The sequence below is a fragment of the Diorhabda sublineata genome, chromosome 7 (genome assembly GCF_026230105.1).
Source record: "Diorhabda sublineata isolate icDioSubl1.1 chromosome 7, icDioSubl1.1, whole genome shotgun sequence".
In the NCBI taxonomy this organism is placed as follows: Eukaryota; Metazoa; Arthropoda; class Insecta; order Coleoptera; family Chrysomelidae; genus Diorhabda; species Diorhabda sublineata.
In genome coordinates this window covers 29433666-29450375 of record NC_079480.1, presented here as the reverse complement: position 1 = coordinate 29450375, position 16710 = coordinate 29433666, and the positions used below count along the sequence as shown (strand labels likewise).

Below are 16710 nucleotides of genomic sequence, written 5' to 3'. Positions count from 1 at the left end.
ACATTCTCTAGCATTTTACTTACACACGATGATATTGCTTTTGGGCTGTAGTTATTATGACAATAATAATTCTAGAATATACGATTATCCAATTCTCTCAAGTACTTCCCTTTTTGTTATTTCCTTAATTTTTGATTGTTTCAGTAATCTTTAAAGAAGTCAACCACTGTAATAGTGTTTGGCTGGTACTCCTGTACCTGCTGCTGTTCCTGTCTCTGCAACTAATTGATTATCTCTGGAGTAAGAGTCCTACCTAGTGGCGGGAGTAGGGCCTCTTGTGCAGTTCCGCATCGTAACCTGGTATTGGAGATTGTGGTTTACTTTTTCTGTCTACTATTTGTGTATACTTCATTCTTGATGAAGAAAGTTGTTCAAAATTTATGCACTTTTATGCACTTTTATTAAATATTGTTGCCTTTGAATCGGTGTTCTTAATACAGGAAAATCCCTACCAGTAAATGTGACTGTATCTCTTTGTCTTTCAATTCTAGGAAACCTCTGACTGGCAATACTGCCAATTTTCAAATGTCATTTCTCAATATTTTCCCTCTCATGTTCCTTACAGTATCTGCCTGTGGATTTGCTCAGCATTACAAAAAAAGCTTGTAGGCTCTTTCAGTTGACATTCCTCTTTCTCGTGTTGATTACCAGATATGGCCCATCTCTTCTATCTCTGACATATTTTTTTTGTTTGCCCAAATCTTAAGCAGTTAATACATTGGATAACTGGTTCAACTGGTTGTACCTACGACTCAAAGTAATTTATGGTAATCACTTCTGGCAATTCCTTGCCTGTAAAGGTAACTACTACAGTCTGCGTTGGTTTATAATCAATTGTATCATCTTTATGATTCTTCTATTTAATCTTCTTGCTGCTCCGTAACTACTTCTTCCATTGAGGTGTTGATATCAATGTCCCTGACTATCCCTTTTACTGAAATTAGTGAAGAAGGGATCATTGCGTCCCTGTCTTTTTCTGATATTATTTTATTAGTGAGAAAGGCGTTTGTGATGTGTAATTATCAGGTAGTTTAGGATGGGGAGGCCCAGGTTTCTCTAAGACTTTAGACAAAAAGTAAAATATTTTTGAAACGAGAGAATTAGGAGCATTTGATAGGTATTTATAGTTTTACCAGAGGACACTTTGGACCGGAAATAAAAAATATTTTCTAGTCTGAATTTGCAACCACGGTTTTAATTAATATATTTTTATCGAATCAACGAGAAAATTCGGGGTTTGGATTTTCAGAACGAGTATAGAATATCCTTTCGATTCATATATTTTTTCTAATTTTTCCGGATATTTGGCTGCTAGCTTGATGGAACTGGAAATAGTAGGTATTGAAAACTGTAGGTCAAAAGTTACATTCAATTCGTCTTCTTGTAGAATTTGACATTTTAGTTAACCTAAATTTTAGTGTCATTTTCTAAGAGATGTAAACACTACATTTGAAGTACAATTACTTTGAACGATGAAAGTAGAGAAAATGATGTAAAAGTAACTGTAGACGATGCTTTAACCATTATTGCAATATCTGTAGAATACATATTAAAACGATTTTTAAAATGTAAAGTCTGTTGTTATGGCTCTAGGTTTACATAAGAATAGAAGCTTATATGAATGTTTGAGGCGAACAATTACAACTAATATTTTTAGTTTGAGTAGCAAGAATGTTCACGGTAAAATGTTATCTATAGAAGTTGATTCTATGGACACTTTCACTACTCAATTAATACAGAAAAAGGTAGACAAGTGGAGTGCCATGAAATCCGTTACAAAAAAATCCTATGCTATTAAAATAGAAGAGGATTCCTCCCCCGACAAACTACAATTAAGTAGTGATCAAATTAATACATTATTCAAAGAATTTATTGATTTAAATGATAGTTGTAAAATATTTGATTTAATACAACAATGTATAGCTTTGGAAATATGCCCATCTTTATCCCATCTTTTGTATGCTTTATCAGGTAAGTCACTTAGTAAGTTACGTTTTCATGTCGTAATAGTGATGACATTCTTTTAGTTTGCTCACAGTGTGGGAACGTTGACACTATCAGAAGAATTCAAGATTTATGTAAGAAAACAAATCCCTCTGTTTTAGAACCACATTCATATTTCAAGCACTACATAGCAGAAGCAATTTGGATTAAAGGGAACATTCATGAAGCCTTAATATTACTTAAAGAAGTTTATCAACACAATACACTTCTAAGACGTAGAGTAAGATTAATTTGGAAAAACTTGATAGTGGATATTGTAGCAAGTAGAAGCAAAGCAGTACTTATAAGCATAATAAATTTCGCAGAATATTTAGCCAAAGAATATAAAGATTATTTTCCTTTAGCTTGTGTTTGGCAAATATGTTTTCTAAGCGAGTGGTATTCAGATCAATGTGAAGCTCTTGTTTTATTGAGCAAACATGAAGAATTGAGAAAAAATGTTATCAGTAGAATATCTTATGTAGTTGCAATATCATTACAAAATCATAGAACAGATGTTGTATATAGGTTGTTGGAAACACTTCTCAAGTATGAAATGAAAACACAGTATAGTGGTGTCTTATTATCTCTTCTGGATTATCAAAGTGAGTATCAAGGAATAATACTTAGAAGACATTAAGAGAGCATACACAATCTAGAAGTTGGGTATGGAAGCAGTTCTGTATTAATACAAAACTGAAGATATATAATAATATGGAAGTTTAGACATTAAGTTGGAAGTTCTGTAGTTGTGGTAATTATACCAATTTTAGGTTCCTGAAGATGAGGACAGTTGCTTTACATATTTATGAAAAACCTAAAACACCTCAAATTTATACTATAAATTGTCATTCTTCTACACCCTGTGATATATTGTTTGAAAGATCTTTTCATTCTCTACATTGTGAAGACCGCGTACTTTATTTGCTTTGGCTACTTGTCCTCTTATCTCGTTTTTTTTTGCTATTGCAAAATGCAGATATACAAATGCCTCTCGCGCGGACTCGAAGTTTTTAATGCAATTGGTCGAACGCCCCTGGGGCGGTGCCGGCGGTAAATGTGTTAATAATCTTCGAGGATCATAATTTTTAGGCAGAAACTATGGCATCATCGGCATATTGGATTTTAGTTTCTTTGTCAACTATTGTCATTGCTTAGCCGCATTTTTTTATGATCTCATCCATTATTATATTGAATAACATGGGACTAAAGGTCAATTTACAAACTTTTATGCTTGCAACCGCGCTAATGTCCTCGTTCGCGTTCATAATAAATTAAATAGATTACACGCTCCTGCTCGCGTGCAAGTTTGCGCTGGGTGATGGCCCACATTCCAGCAACTAGCGGATGAAAACAGGATTTCATTTTTTTATAATATTGTAGTCCTCCCCTTTGTTTTCTCACTCTACTTAGATATTATGATGATTGTAGATGTTGTTTGCTTTTTAATTTTATCAAAGCATATGGATTGGAAGACTTCTTGATTGGTGATTTCCTCGCTATTTTTTATGTGCTATGTTGGTTTTTTAGAATTACCATTTTACGCGCGATTGTAGAGGAAAAAATGAACACTCCACTGAAACTATTCCATTTTATTTTCATATCGATTTTCAATTTTTCACCAATATAAATAAAATTACTTGTTTTCGATTTATTTCAGTTATTCACCATATTTTTCTTATTGATATGAAAATATTGTAATTTTCCAATGGTTACTACTCACGCGCTTGTAAAGGGAGACACGTCAAAACAATATTGTTGAGATATATGGATTTTTAAAAAGGTTCTATTTTCAGTTGAGTTTGGTAAAAACATCATATTAAACTAAAACAATATTTATTGAGCAACACAGTTATTTAGTTGTTGAGCATAAAACATCATACGAAACCAGAAGAAAAACATGTTGGTTTGAGAAAACAAACGTAGCTCAGAATGCACAAAAAATTCTACACTTGAAGCCTTTTACACCAATCATAAACAAATATAGCTCAGAAAGGACAAAAAATCAACACTTATTCTTTCATTCTAATCATTCACCTGAAGAGACTTCATCAAAATCTGGTAAAGTGTCCTGGATATTTCTTTTGTAGGTACATTTTTATAGAAGTTGTGAAATACTTTATCGACATATGGCAAGAGTTCGATCAAATTATTTTTCTTCTACTTAGATATATACAATTTGGATATTTACATTTCGGAAGATCTGCAGGAAGAAAATTTTGACTTCTCCTGCAAAATGACATTTTTTTCTAAGGTTCGTTTTCGTTGTGGCTATTTTTGCAGGAAAACATACCGCATGTTTTTTCGTAGCCTAATCCATCTTATATTTTTCCATACAAATTTGTTACCATGATCATCTACTTTTCTAGACCAATTAATAAAATCATCATATTTTATTTCATGTACTTTAAATAAATTTGTTTTGCCACATGATCCTGCCAACTGAAACCAGTCCTTGGGATGCTCGATAAGACTCTCATAATGGTACTCAATTATTGAGTGAATAATGTCACACTCCATTCTCGTGTGTTCTGGTATTAAAAATTTGAATTTTGTATCAAAGTCATAAACATTGCAATTATATGGCCTTTTTTATTCTGACCACTACATGTATCAGAATAGAGGGTTACATGTTTAATGTTGGTCATACATTGTTAAGTTGTGGGTCCATAGATGGCGCTTGTAAAACGTCACTGATGTGCTCAGACTTGGAGTCGGTAGGCACTGCTGCAAGTCAAACGTAAATACGGATCTAGACATGTCAGATTTCTTTATCCAGTTTTTTCACAGAATATGCATCTTCAGCGTCCTGTTGGTATTTATTCAATTCATTTGTTAATCTTTCTTTTTCTAGATGATATTTCGCATTTCTTCTCATACACTGCGTTTTGTCAATTTCTTGACAGGTGTCTTTGCTGTAACTTCTTATTGATATTTTCATTGTTTTGATAATGGATTCGTAAACTTTCCTAACGACGGGGCTTTGGGACGAAATTCAAATTTTGTATTCGTCATAAAGACTTGTGAGAGGATAAAAATATGTTATAATTTTTCTATCTCTTGCGACAGAATTGGCTCTCGTATGCTGGAATTGAAGTTATGTGTTTCTTAACCAGTCCAATTCTGTCAGTTTCTATTTTGTTCTTAGGAGGATGCTACAACTGTCTCAATAAATTTATTTGATAAATCAATTTTTTTTTTAAAAACACCCTTTACAAATTTTCATTTAACTCCAAACGGTACTTGTAGATAAATTATCTTGGTTTTGTAGTACGATCTTCTGTGTTTTCTTTTCTTCTCTTAAAATCAAACCTGAAGTAAACGCCACTTTCTTGTTGAAACTTCTCAATCTCCAATAGTCTTCAAATGGTTTTTCTCGTACTTTCTGATTAAATGATTAAATCTTTCTGTACACTTCTCCCTGCACCTTCCTAAGTCTTTACATTTTCGGTTTTTGATAAATTTTTCTTTTATAGTTAAATACTCCCTGCTCACTTTTCTATCAATTCTTAGTTTTTTCCTCGTATCTCTTGTGTCTCCTTTTACTAGCTTTCTTCCTTTTTTTTTCTAAATTCTGTTCTATTATGTGACGCGAGGAGATCGGATATACTTGATTTTTTTGTAGAGTATCTAAAGGTACATTCTTAGAGGAGCCAGATACTATGTAAGCCTTGTCACCATCATCTTCACACTTACTTTCAGTTGTAACGTGAAATAATTCGGCATTCAGCTGAATTGAATCATCTGGCCCATCGGATACATTCGCAAGTGTTTCACGATTGGGTGAAAGGTTATTATAGACTAAAATATAATATCTATACTAAGTATAAATTTGTTTAATTAAAAAAAAAATGTGTGAGTCAGCTCCGACGCACGACTGGAGTTTACTCCTTAAGTTCGATAGTCTAACCAGACGCAAAAAGAGTTTATTTAACTTAAAAAAGATTGATACTGTATAAAAGGGTAAATTTGTTAATTAATGAAAATAATATCCATATATAAATATATATTTATTCATTTCATATACATTTATTATAAATAATCGACGAAATATTTTACATTAAACTTTTTAAAATAGTCAATAATCTCGATAATTCATATTGGGTTGATTATCTAATTTTATGTGTTGTTTTCAAATATATATTTATATGAACTACATCGATAATTATTAAAATATTTTATAAATACAAATTACACATGCTCATACATATAATACATGAATTATAACATACCTTGCAACCACGTGTTTGTTAGATGTTCCGGCAATATCATCTACACCTCTTTCTGCCATAGTTATTTGAAAATACTTTCAGTTCATTTTAGCGGAACACAATGATAAAAATTAAAACTTTACAATAACAATATTAATTATTGATATTTATAATAAAAACAGCAATATAAGGCGCGCACCAAAAACGTAACGAGGTCATTCATCGATAGATTTTACTCCTCACATTTTTCTCATACCAGGCCCCTTATATTTGCAAATCGATTCTTAAGGAGTAAACTCCAAAAAAAATATCCAAATGACCTTTATTATATGTACAGGGTCCTTCAGGACGATCTGAATCGATATGTATATGGGAAAGTACTGCGACTAATGTTCTGAAAATTTGCTTGGATTTTCCGAAATGCTCGTTTCAGCTAAAATAATTTCAGTTTTCTGAAACTTCCGGTTATACCGGAATTGGACCCAAACTTCGTTATTTTAAACGGAATGCTATGGTTTTTATTAAATTTTTGGAATCTACGCAAAATTTCAATATACCTTTATATAAGGCATCATATGCCTAAAGTCCACCATTTTTTAATTATTTCACATTTTCGAAATTTTTGGACACATCCACTAAAAAAATTATATTTCTAAATTTAAGTGAGTCAGGTTTAATATTTTTGAGATTTAGACAAATAATATTTACAGCTTTCAAAATCTGTGAAAACCTTGACAAAAATTTATATAGGGTGTTCAGAAAATTGTGACGAAATTTCGCTATCTAAAAACTTAATTTTTTCAAATGGCAACCCCCATTTTCCTCTTTCCCATTGGATTGTACGCTTTTAATTTAGGGGACTTCGTTAGTAAATTCATATATCTGAAATTAACGGTTTTTGTAGAAACTTGAAAAAACTTCATGGTTTTTAATTGTCAGTTATTTGGAGTGACAAAAATCAAAAACAAAAGCTAACATATCAACAAACAAACAATGAAAACAGTTTGACGTTTAAGCGTTGCAAAAGTGTTCATCATGTCCCATTTAGGATTTTATTAATGAAGATTATTTCAATTAGTTTGTAATATACGGGGAATGTGATGGGGCTATTAAACGAGCCTGCGATACTTTCCTTTTGCGATATTCGGATAGACCACGACCCAACCTGATATACTTACACGGTTCATTCATAATTGTGAAACCCACGGTCAGTTTGTTGCATCTGTCATAGACAATGAAGCCAGTGAAATTACAGTCTTGGGATACTTCAGAGTGTATCCTGAAAATTCATTAACCGATGCGGGATTTGGGAATATCAGAGATAATTATTCACAGGACTCTTAAAAAACACAAATTCCATCCGTATTCAATTTCGTCGGTACAAAATTTAAAAAATCCAGGTGACGATCAAAGGATTGCTTTTTGTGAATTTATATTAATTAAAACTCAGAAAAACGAAAATTTTTTACAAAACTTAATTTGGACAGATGAGTGTAAAATTCAGAAGAATGGAATATTTAACCGGCGTAACTCCCATTATTGGAGTGATACTAATCCTCACATGTTGCGTGAAAGACAGTTTCAACGGTACTGGAATTTCAATGTTTTTGCTGCGATTAAAAATGACAGTGTGCTGGTGGTACATTTTTATGACGAAAATTTGATTGGTAATCTTACTATTCATATCAGAGGGTGAATTTTACTCCAAATTTTAGTTTATTTCAGGTAACAGGTATCTAGAAATATTAAAAAATGATTTACACTCACTAAATCTGAATTGGAATCAGCAGTGCTATCAGCACGACGGAGCCCCACCACACGGTAGTGCGCTGGTGAATAACTTTTTACAGACTCATTTTGAGGACCGATGGATAGCACACGATGGACGCATCAATAGCCTCCCCGTTCACCGGATATCACCCCATTAGATTTTTTTCTTTGGGGTCGTGTATGCTTCGCCGCTAACTAAAAGAAGACTGCTAGAAAAGAGTTCGGAAAACTTTTCGAACTATTTCTTATATGAATTTACTAAGGAAGTCCCCTTAATTTAAAGCGTAGAATCCAATGGTAAAGAGAAAGCGAAATTCGGCACAATTTTATGAACACCCTATATAAATTTTTGTCAAGGTTTTCACAGATTTTGAAAGCTGTAGGTATTATTTGTCCAAATCCCAAAAATATTAGATGTGTCTCACTTAAACTTGGAAATATAATTTTTTAGTGGAGTGTAGCATGTGTCCAAAAATTTAGAAAATGTGAAATAATTAAAAAATGGTAGACATTAGGCATGCGATAATTATCGCAAAGTTTCCAAAAATTTAATAAAAAAATTATTTTAGCTGAAACGAGCATTTCGGAAAACCCATGCAAGCAAATTTTCAAAACACTAGTCCCAGTACTTTCCCATATGCATATCGATTCAGCTCGTCCAGGACCCTGTACATTCCTGATTTGCTCGGTTTGTAGGAGTACACGAATCTTCAGCTGAAATTCTTCTACTGTGAAATGTATTTCCGGATGTTCGAGTGCACTTATCTGAAATTATTATCATTCAGTTTAGTGTCAACATCGACATATTAATAGTGCAAAGTAAGATAAGTGCCTATACTAGCTCTATTTCTTAAATCTTTAAGAGATCTTTAATTCTTTTAGATCACATAACTTCATTTTGTTTGTTGCCGCTTTACAAAATTATAAAAAGTTGCTGAAAAAGCTTACCAACACTACACACAGAGCATCTAATATTGCTCGATTATTTCAAACAATAATAGTTTTTCAATAATCATAAAATACCAAAAATATTACCATATATTATTGCGTTGGGAGATAACTCTTGTTGACACGGATTGTACTAAGTAATTGGTAAGTGTTAGTAGTTAACTCAAAATGCACTTTTTCGGACTTGTCTTCCTTTACACGTGCATGAGCGAATGGTAACTTTATGTCCACTATTGAATTACACATACTGGTTTTCCTTAATTTTTTAGAAGATAATAAATAGATATACTATGTTTGTAGTGCATCAAAAAGATCTACGGAGATGCATTGAAATCATCCAATGGTCAGTACAGAATGAAGTCCAGTTACTTCCAAATCATCATGAGAAGTTTCTAAAATTGTTCATAACTAGTGAAGAACATAAAGTTCTATTGAAGAAATTTAAACCTGTCACTATACCAAAAACTTTAACAAACTACAAATTCTAGTTAATAGGGTTTAATGAAATTGTAGACTAGAATAATAAATTTATTTAAATAAAATCACATATGAAGAATCTCCATTTCTGTTTTCATGTCTCGACCTTCTCCTTCAATAAATTCATTATTATTTTCTATTTTGGTTGAACAGTACATCCACCTAAAAGTTGATCAAGAATAATCAATAGCTGATAATCGACAGGATAAAAGTTGAATATACTGTTTACACTATAACTACACCAACACCAAGTTATCGTCTTTTGAAACTGAAGGTAAACTAAAACTTACCTGTTTTATATTAAATTTTCCCACCAATAAACCTTCTCCCGCGAGAATTATTTTCGCTTGGTTTATTGGTGGGAAAATTTAATATAAAACAGGTAAGTCAAGTTATTAGATTTTAGTTTGCTTCAGTGTCTGAAGACGAAATGCACGTCAGTGGTGTATTCAGTATGAATATCACCAACGGCTATTTGGATAAAACTTAAAAAAAAATCGCATCATAAAAAGCTATATTTTCAAAAAATATTTGAGGTTACTTTTTATGGAGCTAAAATGAACGGTGGTGTAGAAATTTGCCTCTAAACAAAAAGCTGCAAGTAATTTACAAATTAATTAATTATTCATTTAATTTCGAATAATGATTAAGGGTGAGTAGTTCAAAACAAATAAAAATTATTCATAATCTCAATTGTTCAAACAAAAATGTATCACAACAATAATAAAATTGACAAAGTTATAGTAGTAGTTCAAACTGTTGGCCGCTAACTTCAAAAACGTGTCTTTGAGAATAAATCTGGATGGGATTGAATGATTTCTACCGCAGCTTGAATTCTAGTTATGAGATTCGATGATTGTTTCGTACATTAACTTCATATAGCCTCTTATAAAAAAATCGATAGGATTTAATTCAGGTGATCTTGGAGGCCAACAATTGGGTCCACCCCGACCGATCCATTTTCTCTGTTCAAGTAATTTCTTGCCGCCGCAGCAAAATGACCAGATGTTCAATCGTGTTGAAACACATGTGTGGTGTAATATTTAACGGTACATTCTCCAACAATTCATCCAATATTTCTCCATTTAATTTAATAAGTGTATTGAAGTAAGCATCCAACAGTTTGAACAACTACTGTAACTTTGTTAATTTTGTTATTGTTGTAATTCGGTGTTGTTTAAATTTAATTTGTACTATTATTATTTTTATTTTCATTGCCAATTTTATTATTATTGTATTATTATGCTTTATCATTATTCGAAATTAAATGAATAATTATTTAATTTGTAAGTTACTAACGTACTTGCAGACTTTTGTTTAGAGGCAAATATTTACAACACTGTCCATTTTATTTTTTTTCAACCTAAAATAATCAGGCAGTTTAAAACAAAATTAAAAAAGAAATTTGCTCCAGTGGCGTAAACAATAGGGGGATAAAAATGACAACTAACCCTGACAGCACGCCACTGGTTAAATTATTCTAAAGTTTGTTTATGTCAGAATATTAGTGTATTAAGGAGCATATTGGTCACGAAATTTAAAAAAAAATTGCAGACGTTCTTTGTTTATGACAAATTTTTTATTTTGATTTAAAATTTTAAACACACTATATCTCAGCAACTAGGCCCCGTAAGGGTTCGTATTCCTATATCAAAATGAATCATTTATTGAGATCTCTCGTTGTCGGTCGAGTATAGAAACATCCTGTTTATATTTATTAAATCAATTTTGCGTCATTTTGAAAGAAATGAAGATAAAAAATGTTTACCAGCTCTCAGTCAGCCGGTACGGTAGGATTGGTAGGTGTTAACACAAATTTTATTGATAATTTATTTTCTTTTCTTAAATTTTGATACGAAATTGAAGTTGTATAGTTTCTGTTTACTATAATCCATGACTGTCAGTTAAAAAATAGCCGCAAATTGAGGCGTTTCTCGCTACAGTTAAGTATGAGCACAAGAGATAAGTTTCGTACATTAGGTAAATTACGGCTAATGCGGTATTTGACAAACTCTGAAAAAGTGGTTTAAATATATATATATATATATATATATATATATATATATATATATATATATATATATATATTGTTATGGTATTAATAGTGTGTAATGTTTATTTTTATAAATTTTATTTTAAATAAAATCAGATTTTAATTTGGGCGCCATTAATAATTATTTGAATTTCTTTATTTTATTATGTTATTATTATTTTTTTTTATTCTCAGGGTATTATATTGTGAGGTCAAATTAAAAAATTTTATTGCGATAAATTATTATGGTTATAAGGTCAGATGATAATAGTCTTAAGACCGGATCTGTTCTTTATAATGAATAAAATATTCAAAATATACAATTTCTTAACTAGCTATTACAATTATTTTATTTTACAAACATTCATTCATTCATTCATACTCGTAATTACATTCATAAAACTAAATTATATGGAAATGTGAACTCAAATATTATATACTAAAAGAAATACTTAAACTTAATAGAACAGTACCTTAAGTGTTTGTTATGTTGTATTTTTTTTTAAATTGGAAATTGTTACGGCCTTGCAGAATAAACGGATACTCCGCTGTAGTTCCACTCCTGTTCTTTTCCTTTTCACAACTTCTTTATCTTGGAAATTGTCCCTTTGTGAGTATTCTCACTTATTTCACTTTATTTAATTGTTTTCACTAATTTCTTATTACTACACTTATACAATTATTAATTATCAATCCTTTGAATATTTTATGCCTTTTTATCAAGATTTTAATTTTTTTCAATTTCAATTAAAATTATTTTACTCTTTTCTTTTCTTGTCAAAAAAAAATTTCGTTGTTGATTTTCTTCTTCCTTCTTTTTTTTTTTAAACAAACTTTTTTTTTTCTTTTAACCAATGATATTTATTTTAAAAGTTAGTTACTAAATTGTCATTTCTAAATTTTTAAATTATTGTGACTTTATTCAAATAATATTATTCTATAATTTCTTTGTTGTATTTATTTCATTCCTATGTTATTAATTTTATCATTGCAGTTGTCAAAATTTTTATATTTTATCATTTATAACCTTAAAATTTATGTTGGTATGTCACACAAACTTTTGAAGTTGGTGCTCCTGTTTTTATCTGTCAATTTATGGATTAAATTCTTTGATTATACAGGATTTGTCAAAATTAAATAATAATTTAGAATATAGTGTTGGCCAAAACTTAATATAAAGAATGTTATTTATTTTATTGTGATAAACTGCTCTAAATAACCGAATAACAGAACTGAACTTATTGCTTTATTTATATCTTATTATTATTTAATAATTTATTTTGAATATATTCATACCATATATATATATATATATATATATATATATATATATATATATATATATATATATATATATATATATATACCCAATATGACATGCAAAATTATTATAATAATTTTTAAAATAGTTGTCCCAATCAAAAAAAAAGCCGTGAGCAGCAGAGCTCCATCACGAAAGTCGAATTTTTCGTCGAATGAAGAATTTAACTAATACACAAACAAATCTTTCCATAAAATGAATTTCTTGGAAATGATATCAATTCTCAATCTTATTTCTTTATATGGAAAATTTGCTATTTCTCAATAAATTTTCATTTCACAAGTTAACTCTCTCTCTCGAATGAAAATTCATAATTTCAATAGACCCGGTGATCTCGAACCCTCTTGTTCAATTCCAATTGACAACGAAGAAAAAATTGTCTTAATGACATTATTCATTAAATAGGAGGCGGTCCAGTTGAACAATTACAACGATCAAAATGATTTCGGGCGTTTTGTGCTAGAAGAACTGAAGAAGAAAACTTTGAACTTGAGAAAGACAATTCTTCAACATCACCCCTACTTGCATGCGAAGTTCGAACCCTCTAGTTAAACTTTTTCTATAACAAAAATGACCATAAAATGGAGAGGGGTGGAGATGGAAAGTTTCGACCTTAGACAGGAAATCATCTCGCAACTAATTGAACCTACATGTGAAATTTCATTTTTCAGTCGTTTTTCGTTTGACCTGCAGAGGTGAGCAAAGGTCAAAAACCACTTTTTTGCACTGCGACCCCTCGAAATATTCATTTGTTTTCAACCAAACTCTAATAACATCAATCCCCCGCCAAAAAAGTCATGTATGCTAATTTTGAACCAAATCGGACCCATAGCAATTGCTCCAGAGACGAAAATAAGAATTGTAGCTTAAACAGATATATATATATATATATATATATATATATATATATATATATATATATATATATATATATATATATATAAACTACAGACATTCGAAAAACCATCATAATCGTGTTCAGGAGGTCTCAAAACATGGGAAAAATGATGTGCCCCCCATTTTTCTTCTAGTCATGCCTACCGTAATAGTCTAATTTTTCAAGAAAAAATTAGACTAACTAGATTTCCGATTTTTGGTTTAAGCTTACCGCTAAAATCATTGCCAATATCAGTTAACAGTAGACAGTTGACAGCTCTTTTTATCGTTTTACTTGTTTTTGTCGTATAAAAAGTCTTTTAAAATTTATAAGCCTTGCATGGTGCCTCAATGTACTAATACTTCCTTGAGAACACCTGGAAAACTATTTATTCACGTGCCTACAGCAATAATGTAAGGAAAAAATTGGTTACCCCTTGATTGAACAGGGAGCTTATCGACTACAACTTCAATTTATATATGAAGATCATCTTGATGTAAGTATAAATTGTTATATTCATTTTTCTAACTTTATAATGATTATTAAAATAATGTAATGAAATATTAGTCTACGCAACTCAAATATCATAACTTAAATAAAACACCAAATTGTATGTACTTATAATGAAATTTTAACGTTTCTAAATTCAGCAGCTCAGAAATCATTGGCTCCAAAAAGCCTGCCAGCAAAATTGTATTTAGAATTGGAACATCGGAGTTATCCGTTTTCTATTGTAAATGTTTTTTATTTACAAAAAATTGGGTATAAAACCGTAAATTCGTCTGTAAACTTCTAAAAATAAAATTACTGATCCACTGGTAGCCAAAACAATGTAAATAAATGACAAATGACAAATGACATTAATCGAACTTCATCGGGCGTTCACTATTTAGTGACGTCACTCGTAGCTGATTCGCGCTTTGTCTGCTTCTGAGCGCATTACAAAATGTTTGTTTGAGGCATTTTTGAGATTTTAACAATAAACGCAATATAAATTTATCTTTCATCCCTTTCAAATACGCTATTGTTCATAGGCAATCTACCGCTAAACCATTACATACTGATTTCGTTAAAAAACAACAAATGGCTGCAGAAACGAGCAAAGGGATCTTGTACTATAATGTCGATACCTAACCTAACCTAACCTATGTGTATACATTAATTTTAAATGACTAGACTTCACTTACAAGGTCCGTTACGTGTATTTAATATAATAGAATATATTTGTTAAACTTACATTACTAGGCAACAACAAATGCTGTAAAGAAGCACGCTGAAGAATATGGCAGCAGCTGGAAAAGTATGTAAGGTATTAACATAAATTAAATTATATAAAGGTACAGCCACAGCTGGGGAAATGGCTTCGGAAAGACTAAATAGCGATTGGGTTTTTGCGGTATCTTCTCGCGTTACCAATTTTGTCGCATATGATCTTTTTATTATTTTGTACAATTTTGTTACTATACCAGCTACAGTACCTGAAAATAGGAATATTTATAAATAATTTATTTCAATTAATATCCAAAATTTTCTAATGTTATTAATAAAAAAAGGAGATAACTAAATATTAACAATTTAAGTCAAATTTAGTAGCCCTCAATTTTTTTCGAAAGAATGTCGAATTTGTACAATAAAAGTGCAAACGTCAAATAATACTCCTGTGGAATTAAATTGCAATTTAACCATGCATATCAAAACGTAAGTAATGAATGTACATAAGGCTCTCGTACTTGAACGTTCAAATATCACACAAATAGGCGGTATTATGAAATAACTGATCTGAAGAAAAGTGAACTCGTTTTATAAAGATCATAAAGATACCTACAATGGATAAAATTCTACTAGCTGTTAATGGAAACTTTTCCAAACATTAATGAAGATACCTTGACACCCGCAAGTCAAATGAGGTTGAGTTTGGTATCATTAATAACGTTGGTATTACCGTATTATTTATAACAAATACCTGGTTGTAACTTGCCGCACAAACCACCAGAATCCAACACACAGCACAATCGCTACAAAAATCCACAATCGACTAACCCCAAAACCGGTCCGTCATTTCATGTAAGAGCCAATCAAATTTTTGTAGAGCTTCCAAACGATTGCCCAAACCTCCTGCCTAACAAAATTAAAACTCCCTCTCCATGGTCAATCAATATCCTTCCCATCGACAACCCTCTGTGCAAATTTAACAAATTAGAAATTTCCAATGCCCTGATTACAAAAGAATTTGGCCCTAGACTCCAAATACGTTGGGCTCCTTCTCATACTGGCCTACGAGGAAACGAAGAAGCCGACCACGATGGATGTTCGCCAAGCAGTGATTAGTGAAACCGCGAGTAAAGTGCAAACGCTAGTGTACAACGAGATAAAATTCCTAATTAAATCAAAAAAGCATAAAGTATGGCTAAACAAGAGACAAATATCGAAATCGAAACTATGCGATGTGAAATTGGAAGTGAATGGTGGCAATTAATCGCTCTCACAAGCGAACGATCACCAAAGGAAGTGATTTGATTGGTAGCGATAGGGAATTTTTAGATTCTCATGTATCCCTCCACTCGCAAAGTTGCTCTAGCTCTGTACTTTTGCTGCTAATTAAGCGCAAATAATTCTATTCTAACCTAAAACCATTTTTTAATAGTAGCTCAATTTATGAGTTGTGAAATAGAGCAACGTGATTGCAGTCAATGCATCGAATTATCCAAGGTACATTATATTTTAAAAAGAGACTCAAACATTTCAAATTTATATAGTAATTTTTTCCTTACTTTCTTCTAACATATTTAACTGAAGAATTGTTTGGGGGGAATTTATTATTTCCTATGTATTGATAGTAATTTTGTGAATGTATTGACTCACTGATATGATAATTATTACCTACATCTTGTTGGTAACTACCAGTATCAAAAACTTCTATTAACCGAATGAAATTATTTCATTTTAGCACTTAGGGAAAGAGAACATTGTTACAATTTGTAGACAAAAGCTTGTAAAAGATAAAAAACAAACATAAAAGTAATTAAATAAAGATACAAATAAAATAGAATTTTAACATACAGAAGAAAAACCCCAATGAATAACAGAATTA

General features: G+C 31.1%; 2 protein-coding genes across 4 annotated transcripts in view; one reads left to right on the top strand and one right to left on the bottom strand.

The window, feature by feature from the left end:
• The first annotated feature begins 1336 nt into the window (after nt 1-1336).
• LOC130446674 (uncharacterized) lies at nt 1337-9474 on the top strand. 2 transcript variants are annotated; one of them, XM_056783054.1, is made up of 3 exons: nt 1337-1971; nt 2106-2588; nt 9213-9400. In XM_056783054.1, exons 1-3 carry the CDS (start codon nt 1584-1586, stop codon nt 9398-9400), a joined length of 1059 nt encoding a protein of 352 aa, XP_056639032.1. In that variant the 5' UTR covers nt 1337-1583. The 2 variants fall into 2 exon arrangements, with proteins under 2 accessions (XP_056639032.1, XP_056639031.1); XM_056783053.1 differs by having other exon boundaries at nt 1342-1971; nt 2028-2588; nt 9213-9474.
• Nucleotides 9428-16710, bottom strand: part of LOC130446673 (solute carrier family 46 member 3-like) — a 70206-nt gene continuing 62923 nt past the window's right edge. For both annotated transcript variants that reach the window (XM_056783051.1, XM_056783052.1), the window contains exons 6-7: nt 14857-15097; nt 9428-9551 (exon numbers count right to left, since the gene is read on the bottom strand). In XM_056783051.1, coding sequence (XP_056639029.1) covers nt 9455-9551; nt 14857-15097 — 338 coding nt within the window. In that variant the 3' untranslated portion in view covers nt 9428-9454. The remainder of the gene's footprint in view (nt 9552-14856; nt 15098-16710) is intronic.